The 24179-nt window shown below is 40.8% G+C and overlaps 1 protein-coding gene and 1 long non-coding RNA gene across 2 annotated transcripts in view; one reads left to right on the top strand and one right to left on the bottom strand.

The window, feature by feature from the left end:
- The first annotated feature begins 1611 nt into the window (after nt 1-1611).
- Nucleotides 1612-20853, top strand: PWP1 (PWP1 homolog, endonuclein). The gene is made up of 15 exons (XM_027541874.1): nt 1612-1840; nt 3975-4033; nt 4171-4355; nt 5893-5978; nt 6076-6172; nt 7742-7852; nt 8669-8799; nt 9440-9501; nt 13131-13227; nt 13900-13961; nt 15451-15562; nt 17526-17616; nt 17714-17835; nt 19588-19693; nt 20502-20853. Exons 1-15 carry the CDS (start codon nt 1769-1771, stop codon nt 20609-20611), a joined length of 1503 nt encoding a protein of 500 aa, XP_027397675.1. The 5' UTR covers nt 1612-1768; the 3' UTR covers nt 20612-20853.
- Nucleotides 18518-24179, bottom strand: part of LOC113892692 — a 19938-nt gene continuing 14276 nt past the window's right edge. The window contains exon 2 of the long non-coding RNA XR_003511105.1: nt 18518-19817. This is a non-coding gene — a long non-coding RNA (uncharacterized LOC113892692). The remainder of the gene's footprint in view (nt 19818-24179) is intronic.

Genomic DNA, 24179 nt, shown 5'->3' with positions numbered 1-24179 from the left:
TTAGCAGTTCACGCCTGAGAGGATCCCTCCCCGGGCTGGGCAAGTTCCAAGGGGATCCAGCTGAGTGTACAGAGTTGCTGGTGTCTAGTTGTAGTTCTGCCAGTCCCTAACTGAGTGTGATCTCAAAATAGACGGGGAGTTCCCTGTTGACCTAGGGGTTAGGATTCGGGGCTTTCACTCCTGCAGCCAGGGTTCAATCCCTGGTCAGGGAACTGAGATGCTGCAAGGCACATGGTGCAGCCAAAATATTGGAAAAAATTAAATGGAGGTAATTTTTCATCATGTTTAATCAATATTGTTGCAAAACCAAGCAAACTATAGTATGTGAGGAAAATGTGTTGCAAACTGCCCACAAATTGACCCCATATGTGGACAGCCCATTCTGACAATAAAAATGGAGCAGAGCATATGCTGCCGGTTTTCTTTGCCACCACTCTCTCCATAGCAATCACCCTCCTGTTTTGCTTGCCAGTCTCAGATGTAGGGAAGAGAGATGAAAACTCAGAGAGGGCAAGTGACCAAGACAGGGTCACACAGCCAAGAAAATCAGCTCTTGAAAATATCTACCTACCTGATGACTGTCCTGCCAGTTTTTCCCCAGCACACAGCCTCATTTCTGCTCCCCAACCTGAACTAGTCTCACGGTGCATTGAAGGTCAGCAGCTCCAGAAGCCCATCATGATTTAATTCTTGTAGAGGTAGATGGCAAGTGTCCATAGTGTGTGAAAGTGTTAGTTGGTCAGTCGTGTCTCTCTGCAACCCCATGGACTGTAGCCCACCAGGCTCCTCTGTTCATGGGATTTTCCAGGCAAGAATACTGGAGTGGGTTGCCATTTCCTCCTCTAGGGGATCTTCCCAACCCAGGGATCAGACCCAGGTCTCTCGCATGGTAGGCAGATTCTTTACTGTCTGAGCCACCAGGGAAGCAAGTGCCCATGGTAAGTGCCAATTTGTAGTTGACAGTATCCTAGCTACTTGCTAGCTGTGTGGCCTTGGGAAGGATAGTATTCCCCCTAAGATCTCCCACAAAGGGTTAAGAAGTTACCAAGTTTACATAAGGCACTTAAAATGGTGCCTCCTGTATATATCAAGCACTCTGTGTTTGCTGCTGCTACAACCACTACCTTGTACTTAGTACATAAGTAACATGCAAGAATGTAATGAAATGTAATGGCTGAACTATCTCCTTGAAATAATTCATTTAGAATTCCCTGGTCATCCTGTGTAAGGCTGGGGCTTTCACTGCTCTGCTGAGCTTGGGGAACCAAGATTCCACAAGCCCTACCGCCTGGCCAGAGAAGGAAAAAAAAAAAAAAGTTCATTTTGGAGAAAGCTTTTAAAAACAAACCTAAAACCTCTACCATTGTCAGCTCTGAGAATATGGAGGCAAAATAAAGGTTGGTGTAAATCTGGCTCTGACCTTTACAGTTCCAATTTATTTATTCATTACTCCCACGAAGCCCGCAGACATCGTCACGGATGTCTTGTAAAACCCATTCACACCACCGTACACAGCAGTCTAGCCCTCGTGGACTCCTAACCCCGCTGCCTCGGATACCAAATCTTTCCCCACCCCTTTCCCGTTCGCCGCTTTCGAATGACGTCAGAAGCGGGCGCCGACCCCTAAGGACCAGGTGGCCGGCGCCTGCGCTCTTCCCCAAGCTGCGGCCGGGAGGCCTTCACGGAGCTTGCTGGCCGAAGGGCGGAGGGGTTTTCCAGACCCGCCGGGGCCAAGTCTGTAGCGTGAGGCGTCGCTGCGCCGAGGACCATGAACCGCAGCCGCCAGGTGACGTGCGTGGCTTGGGTCCGCTGCGGCGTGGCCAAAGAGACGCCAGACAAGGTGAGGCCCGGTCGCTCCGTGGTATAGGGGGAGCAGCCTCTCTGCAGCATCCTGGGTCAGCGCCTCCTGGGAACCTGGACCCGGAACGCGCGGCCCTGGCGCCGCTGGTGGGAATGACGTGGGGTGGGGCCGGCTGTGGCCTGTTTGTCGTGGCTAGGGCTGTGGTTACGAGGGTCTGGGACTCCTGGCCCTTTGGGCCCCGCCTCCTCGCCGTCCCTTCCCACCCGAGCCCGACCCACCCCACACCCCGCGATTCGCACGCATGTGGACCTCGTGGAAGGAGGAGGGATGGTGCTTGCTGAGAACTTCCATCGAGACCTCTTGACGACGCCACATAGTCTCCCACCACCCTAGTGCGTTTTCAGGCAAACCGGGAAAAGGGGGCGAAACTCCACTTTCCCCTCCTCCCCTCGGCGGGGAGGAATGAACTGGATGAAAACCGTGGTGTAGAAAAACTGGTGTGGAGACTACGGTGTCGTGAGCTCGAGAATTGAATTAGGAGTTCTCGCAGTAGTGCAAATGAAATGTTGATGAGGCCGCGGGCGGTGGGGTAGAGGTAAACGGTGACACTTTATGAAGGGGAAAAGCCTACAAGAGAGACTGAGTCTGTAGCCGAGGAGATTACCTACGTTATTCAACAGATATTTAACGAAGTGCTTTCTCGTTCCCAGTATTGTTCAGGGTCCTGGGATAGGCATGAACAAAACAGGATAAGTCCCTCCCTGCCTTTATGGAGTTGACATGTGCATATATAATACTTTGTCAGTGGGAATAAATGTTAAGGAAAAAAACGGGCGGGGTAGTGTTTGTTTCAGGTTATTGAGCCAGTTCCACCAGGACATAGACTGTTTTATTCTCCAGTTTCCCCAGCATTTGGCACACGGTAGGCATTCAGTGTGGCGCTAATGGTAAAGAACCCACCTGCCAATGCAGGAGACGTAAGAGAGGCGGGTTCTATCCCTGGGTGGGAAGATCCCCCTGGAGGGCATGGCAACCCACTCCAGTATTCTTGCCTAGAGAATCCCATGAACATAGGAGTCTGGCAGAGGACAGTCCATCCGATTGCAAAGAGTCGGACACGACTGAGCATGCATATAGAATGGGGACAGGAAATAATATATTAAAAATTATTGAAGGAACCAAGAGTTGTTAAAAGGGGACCAGAGACTTCAAATACTTGAGGACACTGATTTCCAAATATGTCCACACATTGAAACCACCTGGGGAGCTTCAAAAACTACCAGCTCCCAGGTATTGTGATTTATTTAGTTTGGAGTATAGTCTGAGATTAAAGAGTCCTTCAGGTGATTCTAATGTGAGACAGATTTGGGAACCATTGCATAAGAGTTTGTAGGAAGAAGAAATTGGATTTGTTCTACAAAGTCCCAGAAAGAGAAATTAGAAAAATAAGTATCTCCTAATTAAAATTTTAAGACCCTTTAGTTTCTGGATAGAAATCCTATCCAATAGGATTTCTATATTATTAAAGGCATTTTGGTACAAACTGGGTGATTGATTGGTTCATCATCTATCAAGAATGGTGGAACACAGTAACCAGGAGCTTACAGTTTGGCACTAAAGAGGATGACCAGTTTTGAACCGGATGTCCAAGTGGAGAGTCTTATAGACAGTCAGAAAAATGAAACTGCAGTGTACAGGGATAGAGCAAGGAAAGTTTGGAGTAATCCATTCAGAGAGAATGAGCTTTGCAAGGTGTTGACAGCACAGTGAGTGAATACTTGGCAGTGATACCAGGGAACAGAGTGGGGGATGAAGGCAAAAGTGGTTTGTTTAGGAATATCCACAGGGAACATGGGGAGAAATGGCCAATGAGCGGAGGTAATCAGAAGAAAATGAGATGAGCTATCCTAGAAGGCAGTTTATACAAGTCCATCTTTTTTAAAAAAAAGTCTGGAGAGAACATGATTTTTTAACAGTTCTGGGTGAGGAGGGATCTTAATTTATAAGGACATGTCAGAAGTCCATTTATATTAAATTTAGAGACTTTGGATTGATATTTGACTTTGGATGTCTCTTAAAACCATATTTTAGATTAATTTGCAATCTTTTTAATTCAGAGACTTAAAAATGGTTTCCTTAAATATATCATAATGAAATGTTTGCTCTCTTATAGGTAGAACTTAGTAAAGAAGAAGTGAAACGTCTCATTGCTGAAGCAAAGGAAAAATTACAGTAAGTTTGGGGATGTTGATTCCTGTAGTCAAGTCTAGATGAACTGTAAATGCTAAACAGTGATAACAGGGTGGTCTTATTATTGAACAGTGTCTTTTGGCTGATCTTTTTACTTTTTCTTTTTTTCTCTGGCATAGAGAAGAAGGTGGCAGTGATGAACAGGAAACGGGCAATCCTTCAGAGGATGGCATGCAGAGTGCACGTACCCAGGCCCGACCACGGGAGCCCCTGGAGGATGGCGACCCAGAAGATGACAGGACGCTGGATGATGACGAGCTGGCTGAGTACGACTTGGATAAATATGATGAGGAAGGCGACCCAGGTTAGAATTTAGTCACTTACACTGGTTTTTATTCCAAGCTCAGTGCATTAGATCATGTTACTAGGGTTCCAAAGCTTTACTCTGAAATCCCGTTGTCCTTTATGTCAGTCAGATAATCTGGGTCAAGGCTCAAGGCAGACAGCATGTTTCCTAAACTGGTTTAAAAAAATCAGTTCAACCCACTTATCTAAGATCTAAAATACAAAGCAAAAAAATAGTATTGTATATTTTATTGCAAGTAGTGGTTAATCTGTAATTCATTTTTCTTTATCTGCAATTATGAGAGAGAAATTATTACCTCCATTTTACAGAAAAAATACTGGCTTACGGAGATGAAATAACTTTACCAGTGTCACACAGCTGGTGAATAATGGAGCTGAGGTTTGAATATCCTCTGACTCTAAAACCTTCATGCTTTTCAGTGTACTTCCTCAGATGCAGAGGATACTTTTTTTCCATTGGACTCTGGGTTGTAGGCCCCGCTCTGGGTTGCTTCCATCCTGTTAGGACAGAGTACCATTGAAATACGGAGAAGGAAGAGCTAATCAGCCCAGAGAAAAGCCATTCAGACACTGCTTCCTCATACACTCCATTCCCTGCTGACTCTGTCTGCCTTGTCCCATAGAAATTCCCGTCTGTTACCTGTCAGATGTTTAAGACCTAGGAGCCCTGCCTCCTTAAAGTAGCTTCTCCTGGAAATTGAGAGTATCTTCCTTCTCCTGAGTTTTCTGTTACTCGGGGTCTACTCTGTCACCTTTGTAGACATGCCATGAAAGAATGTCACTTTGAGGTAAACTTGGTGTAAAGGGTAGTATCTCCTCTTTCAGATTCACTGGGCAAGTTAGCCTGTCAGCAATTATGAGATATCTTGCAATAAAGAAGCCCACTTAACTGTATGAGGCTCATCAGTTTACAGTTTTCTTTGACCAGGCAACACTTAATGTGTTGATACCAGTGTTTTAGGGACCTGTTTCTTTCCAGGTCTACAAGGCCACCTCTCTGTAGCAGTTTTGAATGATTACAAGGAGCAAGCTAGAGGATCTGAGCAGAGTTCTGATATTTTCTAAAAGGGAGTTTCTTGGTTTGAGTTGATTCTTGTATTGGAAGAGTGTATATTTCAAGACTATTAGATGTGCATTCCAGGGCCAAAAGTAAATGGCTTTTAAATTCCTATTTATTATCTACTATTTCCTTTCCCAATTATAAATGATTCAGTTATGAAATAGACAGTAGGGTCTAAGTTTAAAGATGGGATGTGTGTGTGTATTTGACTCACTCAGTTGTGTCCAGCTCTTTGAGACCCCATGGACTGTAGCCTGCTTGGCTCCTCTGTGCATGGAATTCTTCAGCGAAGAATACTGGAGTGGGAAGCCATTTCTGTCTCCAGGGGATCTTCCTGACCCAGGGATCAAACCCAGGTCTCCAGCATTGCAGGCAGATTCTTTACTGTCTGAGCCACCAGGGAAGCCCATGTCTTAGGAAGAATGCTTTAGTCAAAAGGACTGGCTTATTCATTTCATTGTATGAATTCTTATAGATGCTGAAACTCTTGGTGAATCTCTCTTGGGTCTTACAGTCTATGGGAGTAATGATCAAGATCCTTACGTCACTCTGAAAGATACGGTAAATACCTATGTGGTTTTTCTAATTATCCTCAAGTGTTTGAAAAACCTTCCCAAATAGCTGAGTCTAATCAATGACTTTTCCTGTCTCCACTTAGGAGCAATATGAACGTGAAGATTTCTTGATTAAGCCCAGTGACAATCTCATAGTTTGTGGCAGAGCTGAACAGGACCAATGCAATTTAGAGGTTCATGGTAAGTGGAATACATCTCTTACTAAAAAGTTCTGTACTTAAGTGATATTAAAATAAACACCATAGTAACTACTATGGATTTCTAGGCACCACGTCCTGTTGTATCTCATTTTAGTTGATTCTATTCATCTGTCTTAAAATTTTGAAGCTTAAAGAGATTATTAGGTTAATACCTTTTTTTAATAGGAAACACAGTTACATAGTATGAAAATTAAATCCCTTGAGCTTAATGTTCATTGGCACCTTCTAGATTACTCATACTCTATTTATTAACTTGGATTTTTTTTACAGCCTTTAAGTTTGCCTGTAGGAAGCCTATCAATTAGGCCATTTTTATCCCATGGCCCATTGTGATCTATTTATACAATCAAAAAGGCTTTAAATAGCAATTATTTCAATGTGAAGTTATTCTTCTAATTATCTTTGAACTTTTTACATATTTTAAACGTAAACCATATTGGTGGAATTTTTTAAAGACCAATTCCAGTTTCAAAAAATTGGAGCTATTACAGTTAGTCATCACTGATTTTTATACATTCTCATTTGAAAGTTTACACTAGTCATTCCTTTGAATCTTGTGAGTTATCACACAGGAGCTGAGAAGTTGAAGTAAAGTAATTGTATTCCTGTTTCATTCTAAGTTAGGTCATTAATGATATGTTTTATTTGGATTTGGTGTGAATCTCCAAGTTACGTGGTATATCTCTGTTCAGGAATAATTTCAAAATTACTCTAAATCTGAATAATAAAAAGGCATGGTCAAAAGAAGATTATGTTAAGGCTTCATCGTCATCTTTCTTTAAAATGTAAGCTGAGTACATTGACCATGGTTGAGGTTCTTGCAGGACCACAAGCTGTTGCTTTTGAACATGCATTCTCATCATAAAGTGATGCGCCAGAACATTACATGGAATCAGCTAGTCCCAAGATCTACCCCAGATACCATGGTCTGAAGAATTTTTTAAAAATCCTTAGCTCATCTTAAATTGCTTCTTTCTAGTAAAAAGCATATTAGGGGAGAATTTCTGGTTACTTAGGCTCTCTGTTTATCAGTGTTTCATTATATAATTTTTAAGATTTCTTACTGATTTTAATAATAAATATTAAAGAAGCAATTTTTGATAAGCATTTAAATTTCTAAAACTATGAGTTATTTCTCTCCAGTACTGATTTGTTCTGACTTATGACCAAATAGATCTTTAAAAGATAAAATAGTGATGAAGCACTTCTAATGGAGACGTTATGAACGTTTTCTGTCGTTGGTGATCCAAAAGGTCAGACCGTTTTAGCCAGGGAACATGCAGATGGAGCATTCAGCCTGATGAAAATTCTCTGTCAGTGTTTCTGTTCCCCTTTGGGGCTCACCAGGTACTAGGAATATATTAGACATGAAAAACTTTTGCCTAGCAGTATATACTTTGGATTTCTTTAGTGTCATCATTTTAAGTGTATTAAATGTATGACTTTAAGCAAGTGACTGCCATAGGTTTAAAAGGGAGTCTCTCTTCTTTTGAGTGGGATATGATTTCTTACTCTGATGTAATAAAATCTCTCTTCCCAATCTTTTCAGTTTATAATCAAGAAGAAGATTCTTTTTATGTCCACCATGATATCCTGTTGTCTGCATACCCTTTGAGTGTGGAATGGCTAAATTTTGATCCTAGCCCTGATGACTCAACTGGTAATTAGAAAACTTAAAAGATTGCTCAGTGGTTCTACTCCTGTGTGTTTTTCCTAGCTACACATGTCATCTGTTTTGTATGAGTGTTTCCAGAATGGTTGATGTTTCATGAAGTTACATAGTTTTCAGACCACAGCCACTTAATTGCTTGGGGTCTGTATGTCTCCAGACTTTCAACGGGCTAAAGAGGTAGCTGCTCACTAGGCAGAAGGACAGGGCCTGATGAGGGCTCAGAACTGTGAGGGCGTCTCCTGAAAACCCAGCATAAGCTGGCATGCTGTGTCCAGTGTCATCAGGTAGAGTTTAGTGCACGGCCCTTTTCAGAAAACATCAAGTAGAACCAGAATGAAGAGAGAATTGGAATCTTCACTTAGTCCCTTTGGCACACTGTTCATTGCCCCATCACACGTAATAATTAGGGTAAAAATTGTTAATACACCTCACGTCTTGTTTGCAAAGCTTGTTCACATTCACGATCTAGGCAAATCCTCATCCTCACCACAGCCATGAAGGTAGGAAGGGTCTGTCATTATATCAGTGAAGACCCTGGACCAGGAGATGGAGCCCTTGTTACTCACACTGTGATCTGAGGACCAGCAGCACAGCATTGCAGCCATCTGGGAGCCGGTTACAAATGCAGCTTTAAGGCCCCACTCAAGACCTCTTGAAACAATCTGCATTTTAACAACATCCAGGTGATGTACACGCACATGAAAGTTTGAGAGAACTTGCTCTAAGCCGTGGCTCAGTCTGCAGTATAATGTATTTCATTAGAAGTTATTTTTTAAATCACAAATGTATCATTTCCTCCTGTAGGAAATTACATTGCTGTGGGAAACATGACCCCTGTTATTGAAGTGTGGGACCTGGATATAGTGGACTCTCTAGAGCCAGTCTTCACACTTGGAAGTAAGCTGTCAAAAAAGAAGAAAAAGAAAGGAAAGAAGGTAAACAAGCTAATAGATATTTAAACTCTAATGATAACTAGAAATAGGTTGGGGGGAGGTGGGAACAGGGGCTGAGAACGTACAGTGTTTCAACCAGAGGGTTTTGGTGGAATAAGATAAGGTAGTTACAAAGTTACTGTAGTTTCTAGTTTCAAAAAGCCCATCCAAGGAAAAACTGATTTCTGATTACATAAAACCTACACTGGCACATTATTCATCTTTGCACAAGACAAGTTACTCTTAGATTATGAGCCTCCTTTATGTATAGTAGCTATTCACACTAATGTGCTGTTTTTGAACTTTTAAAATGTTTCTCTTTAGCCTTGAGTATGTTGAATTCTAAATATCCTTGTATTCCTATAGCTTTTAAAATTGTTACATTTTTGGTGAGGGAGAGATGGGTTGGGGGTTGATTTATAGAATTATAACAGGTTAAGAACTACTGTAGTTTCTTCCCTGTAAAGAACATTTATCGTATCTCTGAAGTAAGAGGGAGACAAGGTGTTTCTTTCCCTAGATCTTGGAGCAAGTTTACTTAAGATCAGAATAATCTTAACGTTTTAAAGAATCTTTCAAATTAATAAACCAATTTTATTGGGGGTATGCTTTAATACCAAAAGTAATTAAACGATTATTACAGAATTCCTCAGCAGATGGGCATACAGATGCTGTCCTTGACCTTTCTTGGAATAAGCTGGTCAGGTAAGAAGAGATACTCTTTGAAGGCTTGCTAAAGACTAACCACTGTGCTTTTTACCTCCCGCCTCCATTTACTCTCTCTGCACTGTGTTTCGCGTCCTTGTGTCCTTGCTTTCTTCTCTCTCCCTGCAGTACACATTGCTGGAGGCAGGAACGCCGCTGTCTGTATCCTTGCAACCCCCACCCCGCCTGCCGTCTCCTCACTTAGCAGATGCTCACTACATGTTTGGGGACCAAGGCCCTTCTTCCAGCACCGCTGGGAAAAGCAGCACGTGCTGCGGTCGCAGTGCCAGTGGTGCAGAGTCGTTACTGCACGGAAGACGTGTTCTCACTTCATTTAGTTTTGACAACATCTTGTCCACATGTTCTTTTTTTGTAAAATATCATTTTAACCATGTTTAGGTGTATAGTTTTTTGGACACAGTTTTTCTGGACATCTCACACATTGTTGTGCAGCCATTACCACCATTCAACTCCAGAAGTTTTTCCGCTTCCAAAACTGAAACTATATGTCCAATAAACAGCAACTCCCCATTTCCTGCCCACCCACGTCTTAGTACCCAGCATTCTAGTTTCTATCTCTATGAGTTGACTCCTCCAGGTACCTCTTATAAGTGGAATCATAGTATTTGTCTTCTTGTGACTGGCTTATTTCACTTAGAAAAGGTTCATCCATGTTGTAGCATATAGCAGGATTTCCTTCCTTTTTAAGACCAAATGATACTCCATTGTACATATTTGCCATATTTTGTTTATCCATCTGTTATGGACACTACGAACAAAGCTAGTGGAGGTAATGGAATTCCAGTTGAGCTATTTCACATCCTGAAAGATGATGCTGTGAAAGTGCTGCACTCAATATGCCAGCAAATTTGGAAAACTCAGCAGTGGCCACAGGACTGGAAAGGGTCAGTTTTCATTCCAATCTCAAAGAAAGGCAGTGCCAAAGAATGCTCAAACTATCGCACAATTGCACTCACCTCACACACTAGTAAAATAATGCTCAAAATTCTCCAAGCCAGGATTCAGCAGTATGTGAACTGTCAACTTCCTGGTGTTCAAGCTGGTTTTAGAGAAAGCAGAGGAACCAGAGATCAAATTGCCAACATCCGCTAGATCATGGAAAAAGCAAGAGAGTTCCAGAAAAACGTCTATTTCTGCTTTATTGACTATGCCAAAGCTTTTGACTGTGTGGATCACAATCAACTGTGGAAAATTCTGAAAGAGATGGGAATACCAGACCACCTGACTTGCCTCTTGAGAAATTTGTATGCAGGTCAGGAAGCAACAGTTAGAACTGGACATGGAACAACAGACTGGTTCCAAATAGGAAAAGGAGTACGTCAAAGCTGTATACTGTCACCCTGCCTGTTTAACTTATATGCAGAGTACATCATGAGAAACGCTGGGCTGGAAGAAGCACAAGCTGGAATCAAGATTGCCGGGAGAAATATCAATAACCTCACATATGCAAATGACACCACCCTTATGGCAGAAAGTGAAGAGGAACTAAAAAGCCTCTTGATGAAAGTGAAAAAGGAGAGTAACAAAGAAACGAAGATTATGGCATCTGGCCCCATCACTTCATGGGAAATAGATGGAGAAACCGTGGAAATAGTGTCAGACTTTATTTTTTGGGGCTCCAAAATCACTGAAGATGGTGACTGCAGCCATGAAGTTAAAAGACACTTACTACTTGGAAGGAAAGTTATGACCAACCTAGATAGCATATTGAAAAGCAGAGATATTACTTTGCCAACAAAGGTCCATCTAGTCAAGGCTATGGTTTTTCTAGTGGTTGTGTATGGATGTGAGAGTTGGACTGTGAAGAAAGCTGAGCATTGAAGAATTGATGCTTTTAAACTGTGGTTTTGGAGAAGACTCTTGAGAGTCCCTTGGACTGCAAGGAGATCCAACCAGTCCATTCTGAAGGAGATCAGTCCTGGTTGTTCATTGGAAGGACTGATGCTGAAGCTCCAATACTTTGGCCACCTCATGTGAAGAGTTGACTCATTGGAAAAGACTCTGATGCTGGGAGGGATTGGGGGCAGGAGGAGAAGGGGACAACAGAGGATGAGATGGTTGGATGACATCACAGACTTGATGGAGGTGAGTTTGGGTGAACTCCGGGAGTTGGTGATGGACCTGGAGGCCTGGCGATGGGGTCGCAAAGAGTCAGACACGACTGAGTGACTGAACTAAACTGAATGGACACCTGGTCTGTTTCCACTTCTTGGCTCTTGTGAATAATGCTGGTGTTATTCACATACATATAATAACATGGGTTTACATGTATCTGTTGGAGTCCCTCCTTTGAGTTCTTTTCAATATACAGCTAAAATTGCTGGAGCTGATGGTATTTCTAAATTTAACTTCTTGAAAAACCACCATACTGTTTTCTACAGCAGTTGCACCGTTTACCTTCTAACCAGCAGTGCACAAGGGCTCCAGTTTCTCCACATCCTTTTGAACACTTGATACTTGCTGTTTTCGTTATTGTTGTCTTCGTAGTAGCCATCCTAACTGGTGTGAAGTGGTACCTCATTGTAGCTTTGGGTTGCATTTCCCTGGTGACTAGTGATGTCAGTCACCTTTTCAAGTACTTGTTGGCCATTGTATACCTTCTTTGGGGAAATGTCTATCCAAATCCTTCTGTCCATTTTTTTAGTTGTTTGGTTTTTTGCTGTCATAAATGAATGAAATGTGGTTTCCTTGGTGGCTCAGATGGTAAGGAAGCCACCTGCAATGCAGGGGACCCAGGTTAGATCACTAAGTTGGGAAGATCCGCTTTGCTGTTAAGTTGTAGGAGTTCTTTATATATTCTGAAAATTAATCTCTTATGAGATTTGTGATTTGGCAGTATGTTCCCCCATTCAGTGGATTGACTTTAACTCTGCTAAGTGTCCTTCAAAGCACAGAAGTTTTTCGCTTTGAGTGGTGCGGTTCATTTTCACTTTTGTTGCTTATGCTTTTAGTGTAACAGCAAAGGAATCATTGGCAAATCCACTGTCACGAAGATTTTCCCCTTAAAGTTTGATAGTTTTAGCTCTTAGGTTTAAGTCTTTGATATATTTTGAGTTAATTTTTGTATACTCTGTAAGGTAAGAGTTCAACTTAATTCTTTTGCATGTCATCCATGTATTTTTTTATACTTATTATCTCAAAAGGGCCATTTTCCTAATAATACAGTTGGTTTGAGGGGCTATTGAGGCAAGGAAGGTAAGCATTGAGTACAACTTACTTAGAGGGGAAGAACAAACTTGAATACCCAAGACAGCTTTTTAAAAGCATTTCTGTTACACTGGACACGTCATAATTTGAGCATTCTTAGGAAGGTCCCAGAGTGCTAGCTTACTGAAGGATGTCCTGTCTTCTCATTTGTCTTTGGACCTCTACAGAGTTACAATTGTTTGGGCAAATGGACTTGAGAATGTTGTTTAGGTTAGTATTTCCCAAACTTAGCTGCAAATCGGAACTTCTGGGTAACCTCTCAGAATATTGAAAATCTTGCATTTCTTCTGTTAAATTTACTCCTAGGTATTTTATTTTTTGGTAGGGTTATAAGCAGAATTCTTACATGTAATGCTCTTGATTTTTAAAAGATTACCCGATTTGTTTCCTCCCTTTCTCAGAAATGTGCTGGCCAGTGCATCAGCTGATAACACTGTTATTCTGTGGGATATGTCCTTGGGGAAGCCAGCAGCTAGCCTTGCCGTTCACACAGACAAGGTATGGTGATTTCGTGGATAAAGGGCATTCTAAAAAAGCTGGGACGTGTATGAAGTACAACAAATAATCCCAAACACTTATATATGACTTTTTGTGAATTACACAGTGCTTTGACGTGCTAGCCCACTGGATCTTCACAGGGCCTTTTGCGATAGTTATAATTATGATCCTCTTGAGCTTTGCAGAAATAGGTGCAGAAAGGTAAAGTGACTAGGAACATCAGTGCTTTACAGCATTTTTACAGAGGCTCCTAGAAAGGGATGACTGGTTTCAGTCACTTAATGGAGTTAAAGAATTTTAACAGATGATACTGCAGAACCCAGGAATCTAATGTGCTAATGCACGTTGTGAAACTTTCAGAACGTGTAGCGTTGCCCAGTTAAGTTTGACTACTCCCCTATTTCTTCTGATTATACTTTAACATCTGAGGGACATATGTATTCTGCCTAGCACAATTTGGGGAATGCTGCATTGGGTCTTTTAAGTATCAGCTTTTATTTAGAAGTATGTTTTGTCCTTTTAATTATGTAATACATTTATGCTTCTTCATATAATACATTTCAAAGGAAAGAATTTGTAGGAACACTGCTAAGTTGATTCCCATCACGTATTAGGCAGTTTTACCAAAACCAAACAAACATTCATCTATTAATTTATATTTCTTCCTCTTAGGTCCAGACTCTCCAGTTTCACCCATTTGAAGCCCAGACTCTGATTTCTGGATCATATGATAAGTAAGAAAGCATTTTAGGAATTAATTGTTGTCTTTTTTTTCTTTTCCTCTTGAACTAATTCAGAAAGTATCACTGAGTGTTCAGATAGAATTTATTACTATGGCTTTTATGTGTTTAAATCTTTAGTAGTACTTATATGTCCTTTCAGCTTGATCCTCTCGGTCTGCAAGGGAATATGGTTCTGTTGTAATTCCCAACTACTCCTTCAATTTTTAGAGGGTGTGTGAGTTAGACATTGCTCTGAAGCAAGCCATCTCAAAATTCAGTGTCTTAAGCGATGAATATTTGCTTCTTGACCTCTGCAAGGTTGAACTAATCGAGGCTAGATTCAACTGATAGCTCTACTAATCTTGACTTGTTTAGGCCCAGAGACTCTCCTGTTTTACATCCTTTTAAAACTAGCAGGCTAGTCCACGTACGTTGCCACAGCAAGGTCAGGAGTACAAGCAGAGACACCAAGGCCTCTTAGACATGGGCTCAGACCTACTACATATCTGTCTTACTGTAGGCCGAAACAGACATCACACGGAGTAGAAGATGAACTCTGCCTTTAGGGGAGGAACTCCTAGATCACTGACAGAGGGCATGGATGTGGGGAGAGATGAAGACCTGGACCACTGCAGTCATCACAGGGGGTTTCCAAATCATGTGTGTGCTCTTTACAGATTGGAGATGGGAGAGGTAGCTAGTAAACACAGAAACTAAGATGCGGTCTTTTATTTTGTATCCCTGTCCTTTTGTAGTTGGGATTCATGCAAAACTACACAAGACTATTCATCTTGTTCCCCCAACACAGTAACCTGCTTGTAGAGAGTAAATGTGATTGAGACATGTTACCTGGCTTTCCTGATAGCTCAGTTGGTGAATCCACCTGCAATGCAGGAGACCCTGGTTTGATTCCTGGGTTGGGAAGATCCACTGGAGAAGGGATAGGCTACCCACTCCAGTTTTCTTGGGCTTCCCTTGTGGCTCAGCTGGTAAAGAATCTGCCTACAATGCGGGAGCCTGGGGTTCGACCCCTGAGTTGGGAAGATCCCATGGAGAAGGGAAAGGCTACCTAGTTCAGTATTCTGGCCTAGAGAATTCCATGGACTGTATAGTCCATGGGGTCGCAAAGAGTTGGACACGACTGAGCAACTTTCACTTCACTTCATTCATCTGTTCCCCCAACACGGTAGCCTGCTTATAAAAAGTAAATGTGGCTAAGACTGGCTCTGAGCAGTATTCAGGAACGACAAATTAGAAATTGTCCTGTTCTTTGGGAAATAGGGATGATTCATCTTGAAAGTAGAGGATTCAATCTGGGGGATGTCAAAGCCACTGTGACATCCGGAGCCACCAGTGTCTTCAAGTGACAGGACCAGAGTTCACCAATTAGTAAAAATCAGTTCATCTGTTCTTTTAGAACCTTAAAATAGGCTGTAAATAATTGGGTCTTGATTTCATGGTGGTGTTTATTGAACTCCTAACTTTGCCTGAACACGCCCAGGTCCGTGGCTCTGTATGACTGCCGGAGTCCGGAGGAGAGCCATCGAATGTGGCGTTTCAGTGGGCAGATTGAGAGAGTGACTTGGAATCACTTTTCACCTTGTCATTTTTTGGTAAGAATACGCATATTACTGTTTAATAGATTATTAATCACTTATTTTCTTTACTTCCATTATAGAAAAGCTTTTTCTATATCAGCAGTGTGAAGTATTTGCATTTGGGGTTTATTTATTTTTTTTTTTTTAAGATCCCTTTAACAAGAGAACAGTGAATTTACCACAAAAAAAAAATGGTAAACATGTAAATAATTTTGCTAATTTCCAACCATTCCAAAGCATGCCACATTTTTTGGTTGTAATAATTAGTTGATCATTGTAAAATTATTTTGTAATACTGAGCATGACAAATACTAAGCAGGCACACATATTTTCTAGGTTATTTGCTAACATGGTTATCAGTACTAAAATCACAAAAATTCATTTTGTTTCCAGTGATTAAATCAGTTGAAGAAAATGTTCCTTTATTTAAATATTACTACTTAAATGGAGCTCCAGTGATGCTAATGCTAGCATGTTTAATTAATATAGCACTTAATATACCTTCTCTGGTGGTCCAGACAGTAGAGAATTTGCCTGCAGTGTAGGAAACCCAGGTTCGATTCCTGAGTTGGGAAGATCCCGTGGAGAAGGAAATGGCAACCCACTCCAGTATTCTTGCCTGGAGAATTCCATGGACAGAGAAGCCTGGTGGGCTATAGTCCATAGGGTCACAAAGAGTCAGAAACGACTGAGTGACTTAACACTTACTTACTAATGTACCACTGTCTCCCATATGGGAAGAAAGTTTATGATCATTTTATGAATACCCATAATATCTGCAGGAGAACAGTTTTCCATGTTGCATCCAAAGATGCCACTGATATTTAAGTTCATGGAAAAATAAAATCCCAGCTTTTATCCAGAAGAGAAGGTATCATGTATTTCCTAATTTTCCTAAAGCAAATATCTAGTGCTTTGTAAAAGAGGGACAGAATTCTTTGGGGGGAAAAAAAAAAGCTTTCTTTGAATATGTGAAGTTTCAGTAAGGTTCCTGCAGTTGTGATTCTGGGGGCATATCATCTCAACCTTGTGCAGAGGCACATGCAGTTCCCAGCCTGAGCCACCTCAAGCCAGATTCCATCTTGCAGTTCTCTCAAGCGAAGTCCCAGTTAAATTTGAATGCTGGCTTTCAGCAGGCAGGCGCGCACATTTCCTAGCTTATGTGCTGCCAAATGGTTATCGGTCCTTAAATCACAAATATTTAAGGAAATGGAAAGTAATCAAAATAAAATGGTATACTCCATTCCTCAAGTCTCAAAAGATGAAATGCCCCTCCTTTTCCTTTTTTGTGCCCATTATAGCCCCACCTATAAAACTGCATCACTTGTCCCTTTTTTGGCCACTCTTGCCTGACTCTTGCCCTTGGCCTGTATATAGGCTCAAGTCTGTCTCCCATCAGAGACCAGGTCTGTCTCTTACTCCCTTCAAAGTTTTCTCTTCTTTTCTTGAAAGTGGACTGTAATCTGCCTTTCAGTCCTTTTCTAATTAAACCTCTTTGCCAAAATACTGACAGCATTGTTACTTTCTTTAGAAGCCCTGCTTCCTTGGGTTGTTATTTTCTCCTCCCTCTTTGATTCTGACTTCTGTGAGCTCCTCCTCAGCCTTTACCCTAAGTGGTGTGCTCTCCAGGTCTCTGTCCTTAACACGGTGCTCTAAATTCTGCACTCACAGAGCAAATCCCTTCTCTTCTCATGGATGTAACTTCTGCCTCTGTGCCGCCATATTTCTGACCCCAGTCTGTATCAACTACCATTGCTCCATACTCATATCCAACTGCCTAATAGACATGTCAGCTAAACTAGTCCTTGTAAGAGCCAACTCAGCGTTCCACAAGTGAATTCTTTATGTCCATGTTAATTTTTAATAAGTGTCTCAGGTATGTCAGATCCATAGATGATTTTCACAAGGATTTATACTATTTACCCATTGCTAAATTTTATTGTCATGTAACATTGCTGTGCTCTTTTACTCTTTCCAGGCCAGTACAGATGATGGCTTTGTATATAATTTGGATGCACGTTCAGATAAGCCAATTTTTACACTTAACGCACACAATGATGAAATTTCTGGTGAGCAAGAATATGGTTTCTTTCATTTCTATTAACCTATGATGAAGTAAATTTATTTCAAAGTGAGAGTCCCTGAACAAGTCTTATCTTCCTCTAGGTCTTGATCTAAGCAGTCAAATCAAGGGCTGTCTTGTGACTGCATCAGCAGACAAGTATGTGAAGATCTGGGACATATTAGGAGACAGGCCAAGTCTGGTTCACTCTCGGGATATGAAAATGGTAAGAATACTTGTGGGCATCTTGGTTCTTTCTGTTTCTGATCTATTGTTTTTCTCTAGGAATCCCTGCACAAAAGAATATGGATTTGTTGGCAAGTTAATCTGGGGCTTAGTCAACTTCTGGAAGTTTTCTAATTTAGGGCAGTTTGGGGAGAAATCAATGACTGTCTGCTTCCTTTTCCAACTTTCATGATTAACAAATGCTTGTGGAAAACCAGGATGAGGAGGAGGTGGTCTTCTAGGACAGAAGTGGAATGGCTACAATTTTTTTTATCAACTTTACATTGGAGTATGGTTGATGAACAATGTTGTTGCGGGTGTCAGCAAAGTGATTCAGTTATACTTACACATGTATCTATTCTTTTTCAAGTTATTTTCCCATTAAGATTGTTACATAATATTAAGCTGACTTCCCTGTGCATTACAGTAGGTCCTTGTTGGTTATCCATTTAAATACAGCAGTGTGCACGTCACTTCCTAACTCCCACCCCCGCCCCCATTCCCTGCTGGTAACTGTATGCTCCAGTTTTTTAACCTTAAAATCAAGCCCATCTCTGAAAATCATGAACCTTTTGGGTACCACAGCTGTTGAGGTCAGTTTATCACCTACATCTTTGTATAACTATTTAAATAGTTCTTACTATACTGAAATTACTACATAGTAGTAAAAGTTTTAGAAATGATTAGAATTCAACAATTCATCAAATATTTATTGAACATATAGTGCATACCAGGCATCATAAAAATTCAACTGTAGACATAGAACACTATACAGCTGTTTAAAACTGTATACATGAATGTTTGTATTTTAAAATGTGGGTAGCTAGTTTTGTAAAGCATTTTTTTCAAGTATTTATCTTAATTGGAGGATAATTACTTTACAATATTGTGATGGTTTTTGCCATATATCAGTATGAATTGGCCATAGGTATACATGCCCCCCTGATCCTGAACGTCCCTCCCCACCCTACAGAGCAGTTTTTATAGTAGTATCCGATGCATATATTTTAAGTACTTAAGTGTTGAATGCTTATATGTAAATCTAGAAGACCCTATCCCAAAACATGAACAGCTGATTATCTCAGTTATTTTTATACTTCTTGTTTATATTTTCTATGATGCATGTAGGCTTCCCTCACAGCTCAGTTGGTAAAGAATCTGCTTGCAATGCAGGAGACCCTGGTTCGATTTCTGGATCAGGAAGATTCCCTGGAGAAGGGATAGGCTAGCCATTCCAGTCTTCTTGGGCTTCCCTTGTGGCTCAGCTGGTAAAAAATCTGCCTGCAATGCCGGAGACCTGGGTTCAGTCCCTGAGTTGGGAAGATCCCCTGGAGAAGGGAAAGGCTATGATGCATGTGTTATCTAGTAACAAAAAATTACTTTTTATTATCTAGTAATAAAAAATAAAACATTAAACTTTTAAATGATTGTACTATAGCATTATAACTTAAAAAGGAGAATTAGTTTCTGGGAGTATTAAGCAGATTAGATTTACTAGGAAATCCCTGTTAGATGATAATAGCGATGTGAGCCTGAGTGGTCAGAACTGCACCCATTCTCACAGAGATAATCCCGCCAACTTGACTGTGAAGTACCTTTACAGGCGCCCCGAAGGAGATTCTGGTGGGTTGGTTTTCAGTGACATTCAATGGTAGGGTCTTGTAGACAGCAGTAGGGAATCGACAGGAGTAGGAAATCAAGATTAGCACTTTCTGGGAAGACTGAAATCACTGACTTTGTATTCTCTTCTCAGGGAGTTCTCTTCTGTTCTTCCTGTTGCCCTGATTTGCCATTTATTTATGCTTTTGGAGGTCAGAAGGAAGGGCTTCGGGTCTGGGATATAAGCACAGTCTCTTCAGGTAAGAATCTTCATTTTCTGCTTTTTCTGGATAAGTTCTGTAGGAGCTAACATAGAATGTGTAGCTTGAATACATCAAGGAGATAGCAAAGGCAGATCCAGTGTTCATCGTCCAGTACAGTCAGCTTAGGAAACAGACAAGATCAAATTGTAATTTGGAAATGTTCATATTCACAAATAAGCTTGTCTTCATACTTTAATTTTAAAATATCTATGACAAAATTTGAATTTTAAAAGTGAAAGATTTTATTGGAAAGCTGGAAGGGTATATAGCATGATCTCCCCTCCCATATTCCCAAAATCCAGCTTTCCTGAAGGGGCCAGGTTCCCTTCTATTACTTTGATGTAATTTGGAATGCTGGAGCCCCACTCTGATTCCTGAATCTTCAATTCCCTGAAGAAAACAAGTCCCAAATCCAAAACAGTTCTATTGTGGTCATGATACAGAGAAAGATGAAGGCAGGAAATAATCAGAAATAAGTATAATAAGGAAAAGACAGAGTCACTGTCATGAGGGATTGGGCATTTGTTATCAAGGTGGATTCAATAAATCTAGCACAAGGTAAAAAAAGTAAAGTATAAAAAAAAATAGACCAGTATAAAACAGTTAATCTCATTCAGAACATTTTAGACTTTGAGTTGGTTACTTTCCTATTTATAAAGCGCTAAACATGTTTTTCAAAACAAAATCTCCCACCACAGGGCAGAGAACCTCATTGTTCATTTCTGCATTTTAGTCTCTTTTTTTATATTATAGGTTCTCAATTTTCTGATCTGGTAGTTGCTTAACCATTTATTTTATGTTTTAGTAAATGAAGCATTTGGAAGACGAGAGAGGCTTGTTCTCGGCAATGCAAGAACTTCGTCTATTAGTGGCCCCTTTGGGAACAGGAGCTCAGAAACACCAATGGAGTCTTAATGAAGATCATACAGTTTCCTGTTTTATTTATCCTAACTCAGTTTTTAAAAGCTGGCCTAAAGATGCTCCCTGTGTAGCTGCAGCCATCAAAATGACGGAACCAAAACTGCCCGACATTCCTCCTTGCAGCTACGGTGGCAGCACAAACGGGGCTGGTCTTTGTGCTTAGCTTTCAAGCGTGTGGTATACAGGGCTCCACTTGCATTCTTGAAAGGAATAATAAAAAGGTTTTTAGAAATTCATTCCTTAAATGTGCCATCTGTCACAGGTAGTCTAGGATGTAAAATAAGTAATACTTCATGGAATTTTAAAAGGAGAAAATCCTGTAATCTTAAGAGATGGGTAAACCTAGGCCTTGGGAAGGTGGTGATCAGGCCAAGACTCCAGAGTAGACCATGAATAGAGGTAGGTCCATGGGGGACTACACTTTTCCTGACCAACTGTTCTCCAGTCAATGCTCAGGTTTAGAAGTCTTAGTGCTGCTCGTCTATAGGTGGCATGCCTTTTCTGTCCACAGCATGGTATTGTTACCAAACAAAAGAGATACAGTGATAAAGGGCTCAGTCCACAAGTGGATATAATATTTGTAAATAAAGCAAATGGTAAGAGACTCATTAGACCAAATGGACTCAGATAATACATAGAATATTCCATCCAAAAGCAATAGAATACACAGATCATAGGATGTTACACCACAAAAACAAGTCAATAAATTTAAAATCTTATAAAACATTGAAATCAGTTACAAGAAAAAAATTGGAAAATTTTACAAATGTGGAGATTAAACAACTAATGTGTCAGAAGAAATCGAGCAATGAAAATGAAAATACAACATATCATAATTTATGGGCTACAGCAAGAGTAGTTAAGGAAAGTTCCTAGCAATAAATGCCTACAATCAAGAAAAAAATTTTCAAACCACCTCACTTTACATCTCAAGGAACTAGAAAAAAAAAAAAAAAAAAGCCCAAACTTAGTAAAAGGAAGGGAAAAGGTCAACATGGGAAAGGAAATAGAGACCAAAAAAACAATAGAAAAAATATAAAAAAATGAAACCAAGAGCTGTTTTCTTGGAAAGGTAAAACTGACCAACCTTTATTGACTCAGTAAGGAAAAAAGAGATAAGGACTTAGAACTGAAGGGAAAATGTTATATACCTTGATACCCCAGAAATACACAGGTTAGTAAGAGACTTCTATGAGCAACTGTGTACCAACAAATACCAAGACTGAATCATGAAGAAATAGAAAATCTGAACATACCAATTACTAGTAAGAATGTTGAATCACTAATCAAAAACCTCCCACCGAAGTCCAGGACCAGATGGCTTCACTGGTGAATTATGTATACTAAACAAGTTAAATTTTAAACCAATCCTCAGATCAGATCAGTCGCTCAGTCGTGTCCGACCCCGTGAATCGCAGCACGCTAGGCCTCCCTGTCCATCACCAACTCCCAGAGTTCACTGAGACTCACGTCCCTCGAGTCAGTGATGCCATCCAGCCATATCATCCTCTGTCGTCCCCTTCTCCTCTTGCCCCCAATCCCTCCCAGCATCAGAGTCTTTTCCAATGAGTCAACTCTTCGCATGAGATGGCCAAAGTACTGGAGTTTCAGCTTTAGCATCATTCCTTCCAAAGAAATCCCAGGGCTGATCTCCTTCAGAATGGACTGGTTGGATCTCCTTGCAATCCAAGGGACTCTCAAGAATCTTCTCCAACACCACAGTTCAAAAGCATCAATTCTTCGGCGCTCAGCCTTCTTCACAGTCCAACTCTCACATCCATACATTACCACAGGAAAAACCATAGCCTTGACTAGACGAACCTTTGTTGGCAAAGTAATGTCTCTGCTTTTGAATATGCTATCTAGGTTGGTCATAACTTTCCTTCCAAGGAGTAAGCGTCTTTTAATTTCATGGCTGCAGTCACCATCTGCAGTGATTTTGGAGCCCAGATAAATAAAGTCTGACACTGTTTCCCCATCTATTTCCCATGAAGTGATGGGACCGGATGCCATAATCTTCGTTTTCTGAATGTTGAGCTTTAAGCCAACTTTTTCACTCTCCACTTTCACTTTCATCAAGAGGCTTTTTAGTTCCTCTTCACTTTCTGCCATAAGGGTGGTGTCATCTGCATATCTGAGGTTATTGATATTTCTCCCGGCAATCTTGATTCCAGCTTGTGTTTCTTCCAGTCCAGCGTTTCTCATGATGTACTCTGCATATAAGTTAAATAAACAGGGTGACAATATACAGCTTTGATGTACTCCTTTTCCTATTTGGAACCAGTCTGTTGTTCCATGTCCAGTTCTAACTGTTGCTTCCTGACCTGTATATAGGTTTCTCAAGAGGCAGGTCAGGTGGTCTGGTATTCCCATCTCTTTCAGAATTTTCCACAGTTGATTGTGATCCACACAGTCAAAGGCTTTGGCATAGTCAATAAAGAAGAAATAGATGTTTTTCTGGAACTCTCTTGCTTTTTCCATGATCCAGTGGATGTTGGCAATTTGATCTCTGGTACCTCTGCCTTTTCTAAAACCAGCTTGAACATCAGGAAGTTCATGGTTCACATATAGCTGAAGCCTGGCTTGGAGAATTTTGAGCATTACTAGCGTGTGAGATGAGTGCAATTGTGCGGTAGTTTGAGCATTCTTTGGCATTGCCTTTCTTTGGGATTGGAACGAAAACTGACCTTTTCCAGTCCTGTGGCCACTGCTGAGTTTTCCAAATTTGCTGGCATATTGAGTGCAGTACTTTCAGGATTTGGAATAGCTCAACTGGAATTCTATCACCTCTACTAGCTTTGTTCATAGTGATGCTTTCTAAGGCCCACTTGACTTCACATTGCAGGATGTCTGGCTCTAGGTCAGTGATCACACCATCGTGATTATCTGGGTCGTGAAGATCTTTTTTGTACAGTTCTTCTGTGTATTCTTGCCATCTCTTCTTAATATCTTCTGCTTCTGTTAGGTCCATACCATTTCTGTCCTTTTTTGAGCCCATCTTTGCATGAAATGTTCTTTTGGTCCTCAGACTTCCATAAAATGTAAGAGAAGGGAATGCTTCCAAACTCATTTTAGAAGGCCAGCATTACCCTGATACCAAAACCAGGTAAGGATGCCACAAGAAAATTAAAGGCTAATTTTAATATCCCTTATGAATATAGATACAAAAAATCTACAAAGTATTAGCAAACTGAATTCAACAACACATTAAAAGGATCATACTCCGTGGTTAAGATTTATCTCAGGGATGCAGGAGTGGTTCAACATCCTCAAACCAACCAATGACGCCACCTCAACTAATATGACAGCACATCAACATGACATCAATTAATATGACACCACATCAATTAATGAGACATTAACAAAAAAGTCAGGATCATCTCAATAGATGAAAAAAAACACACACACACACACCTGACAATTCAACATCCATTTATGATAAAGTGGTACAAAGGGAATGTACCTCAACATAAAGGCCATATGTGACAAGCCCACAGCTAACATATTCAGTGGTGAAAAATTGAAAGCTTTTCCTTGAAGATCCGGAAGAAGACAAGGATGC

Source organism: Bos indicus x Bos taurus, chromosome 5, assembly GCF_003369695.1.
Source record: "Bos indicus x Bos taurus breed Angus x Brahman F1 hybrid chromosome 5, Bos_hybrid_MaternalHap_v2.0, whole genome shotgun sequence".
Lineage (NCBI taxonomy): Eukaryota > Metazoa > Chordata > Mammalia > Artiodactyla > Bovidae > Bos > Bos indicus x Bos taurus.
The sequence above is the reverse complement of the archived record's forward strand: the minus strand, read 5'-3'. Positions and strand labels throughout refer to the sequence as shown.

Coding starts and splice junctions, on each gene's coding strand:
- PWP1 (XM_027541874.1), top strand. CDS start 1,769: ATGAACCGCAGCCGCCAGGTGACGTGCGTGGCTTGGGTCCGCTGCGGC. Junction 8,800..9,439: donor AGAAAAAGAAAGGAAAGAAG/GTAAACAAGCTA, acceptor CGATTATTACAG/AATTCCTCAGCAGATGGGCA. Junction 19,694..20,501: donor TATAAGCACAGTCTCTTCAG/GTAAGAATCTTC, acceptor TTTATGTTTTAG/TAAATGAAGCATTTGGAAGA.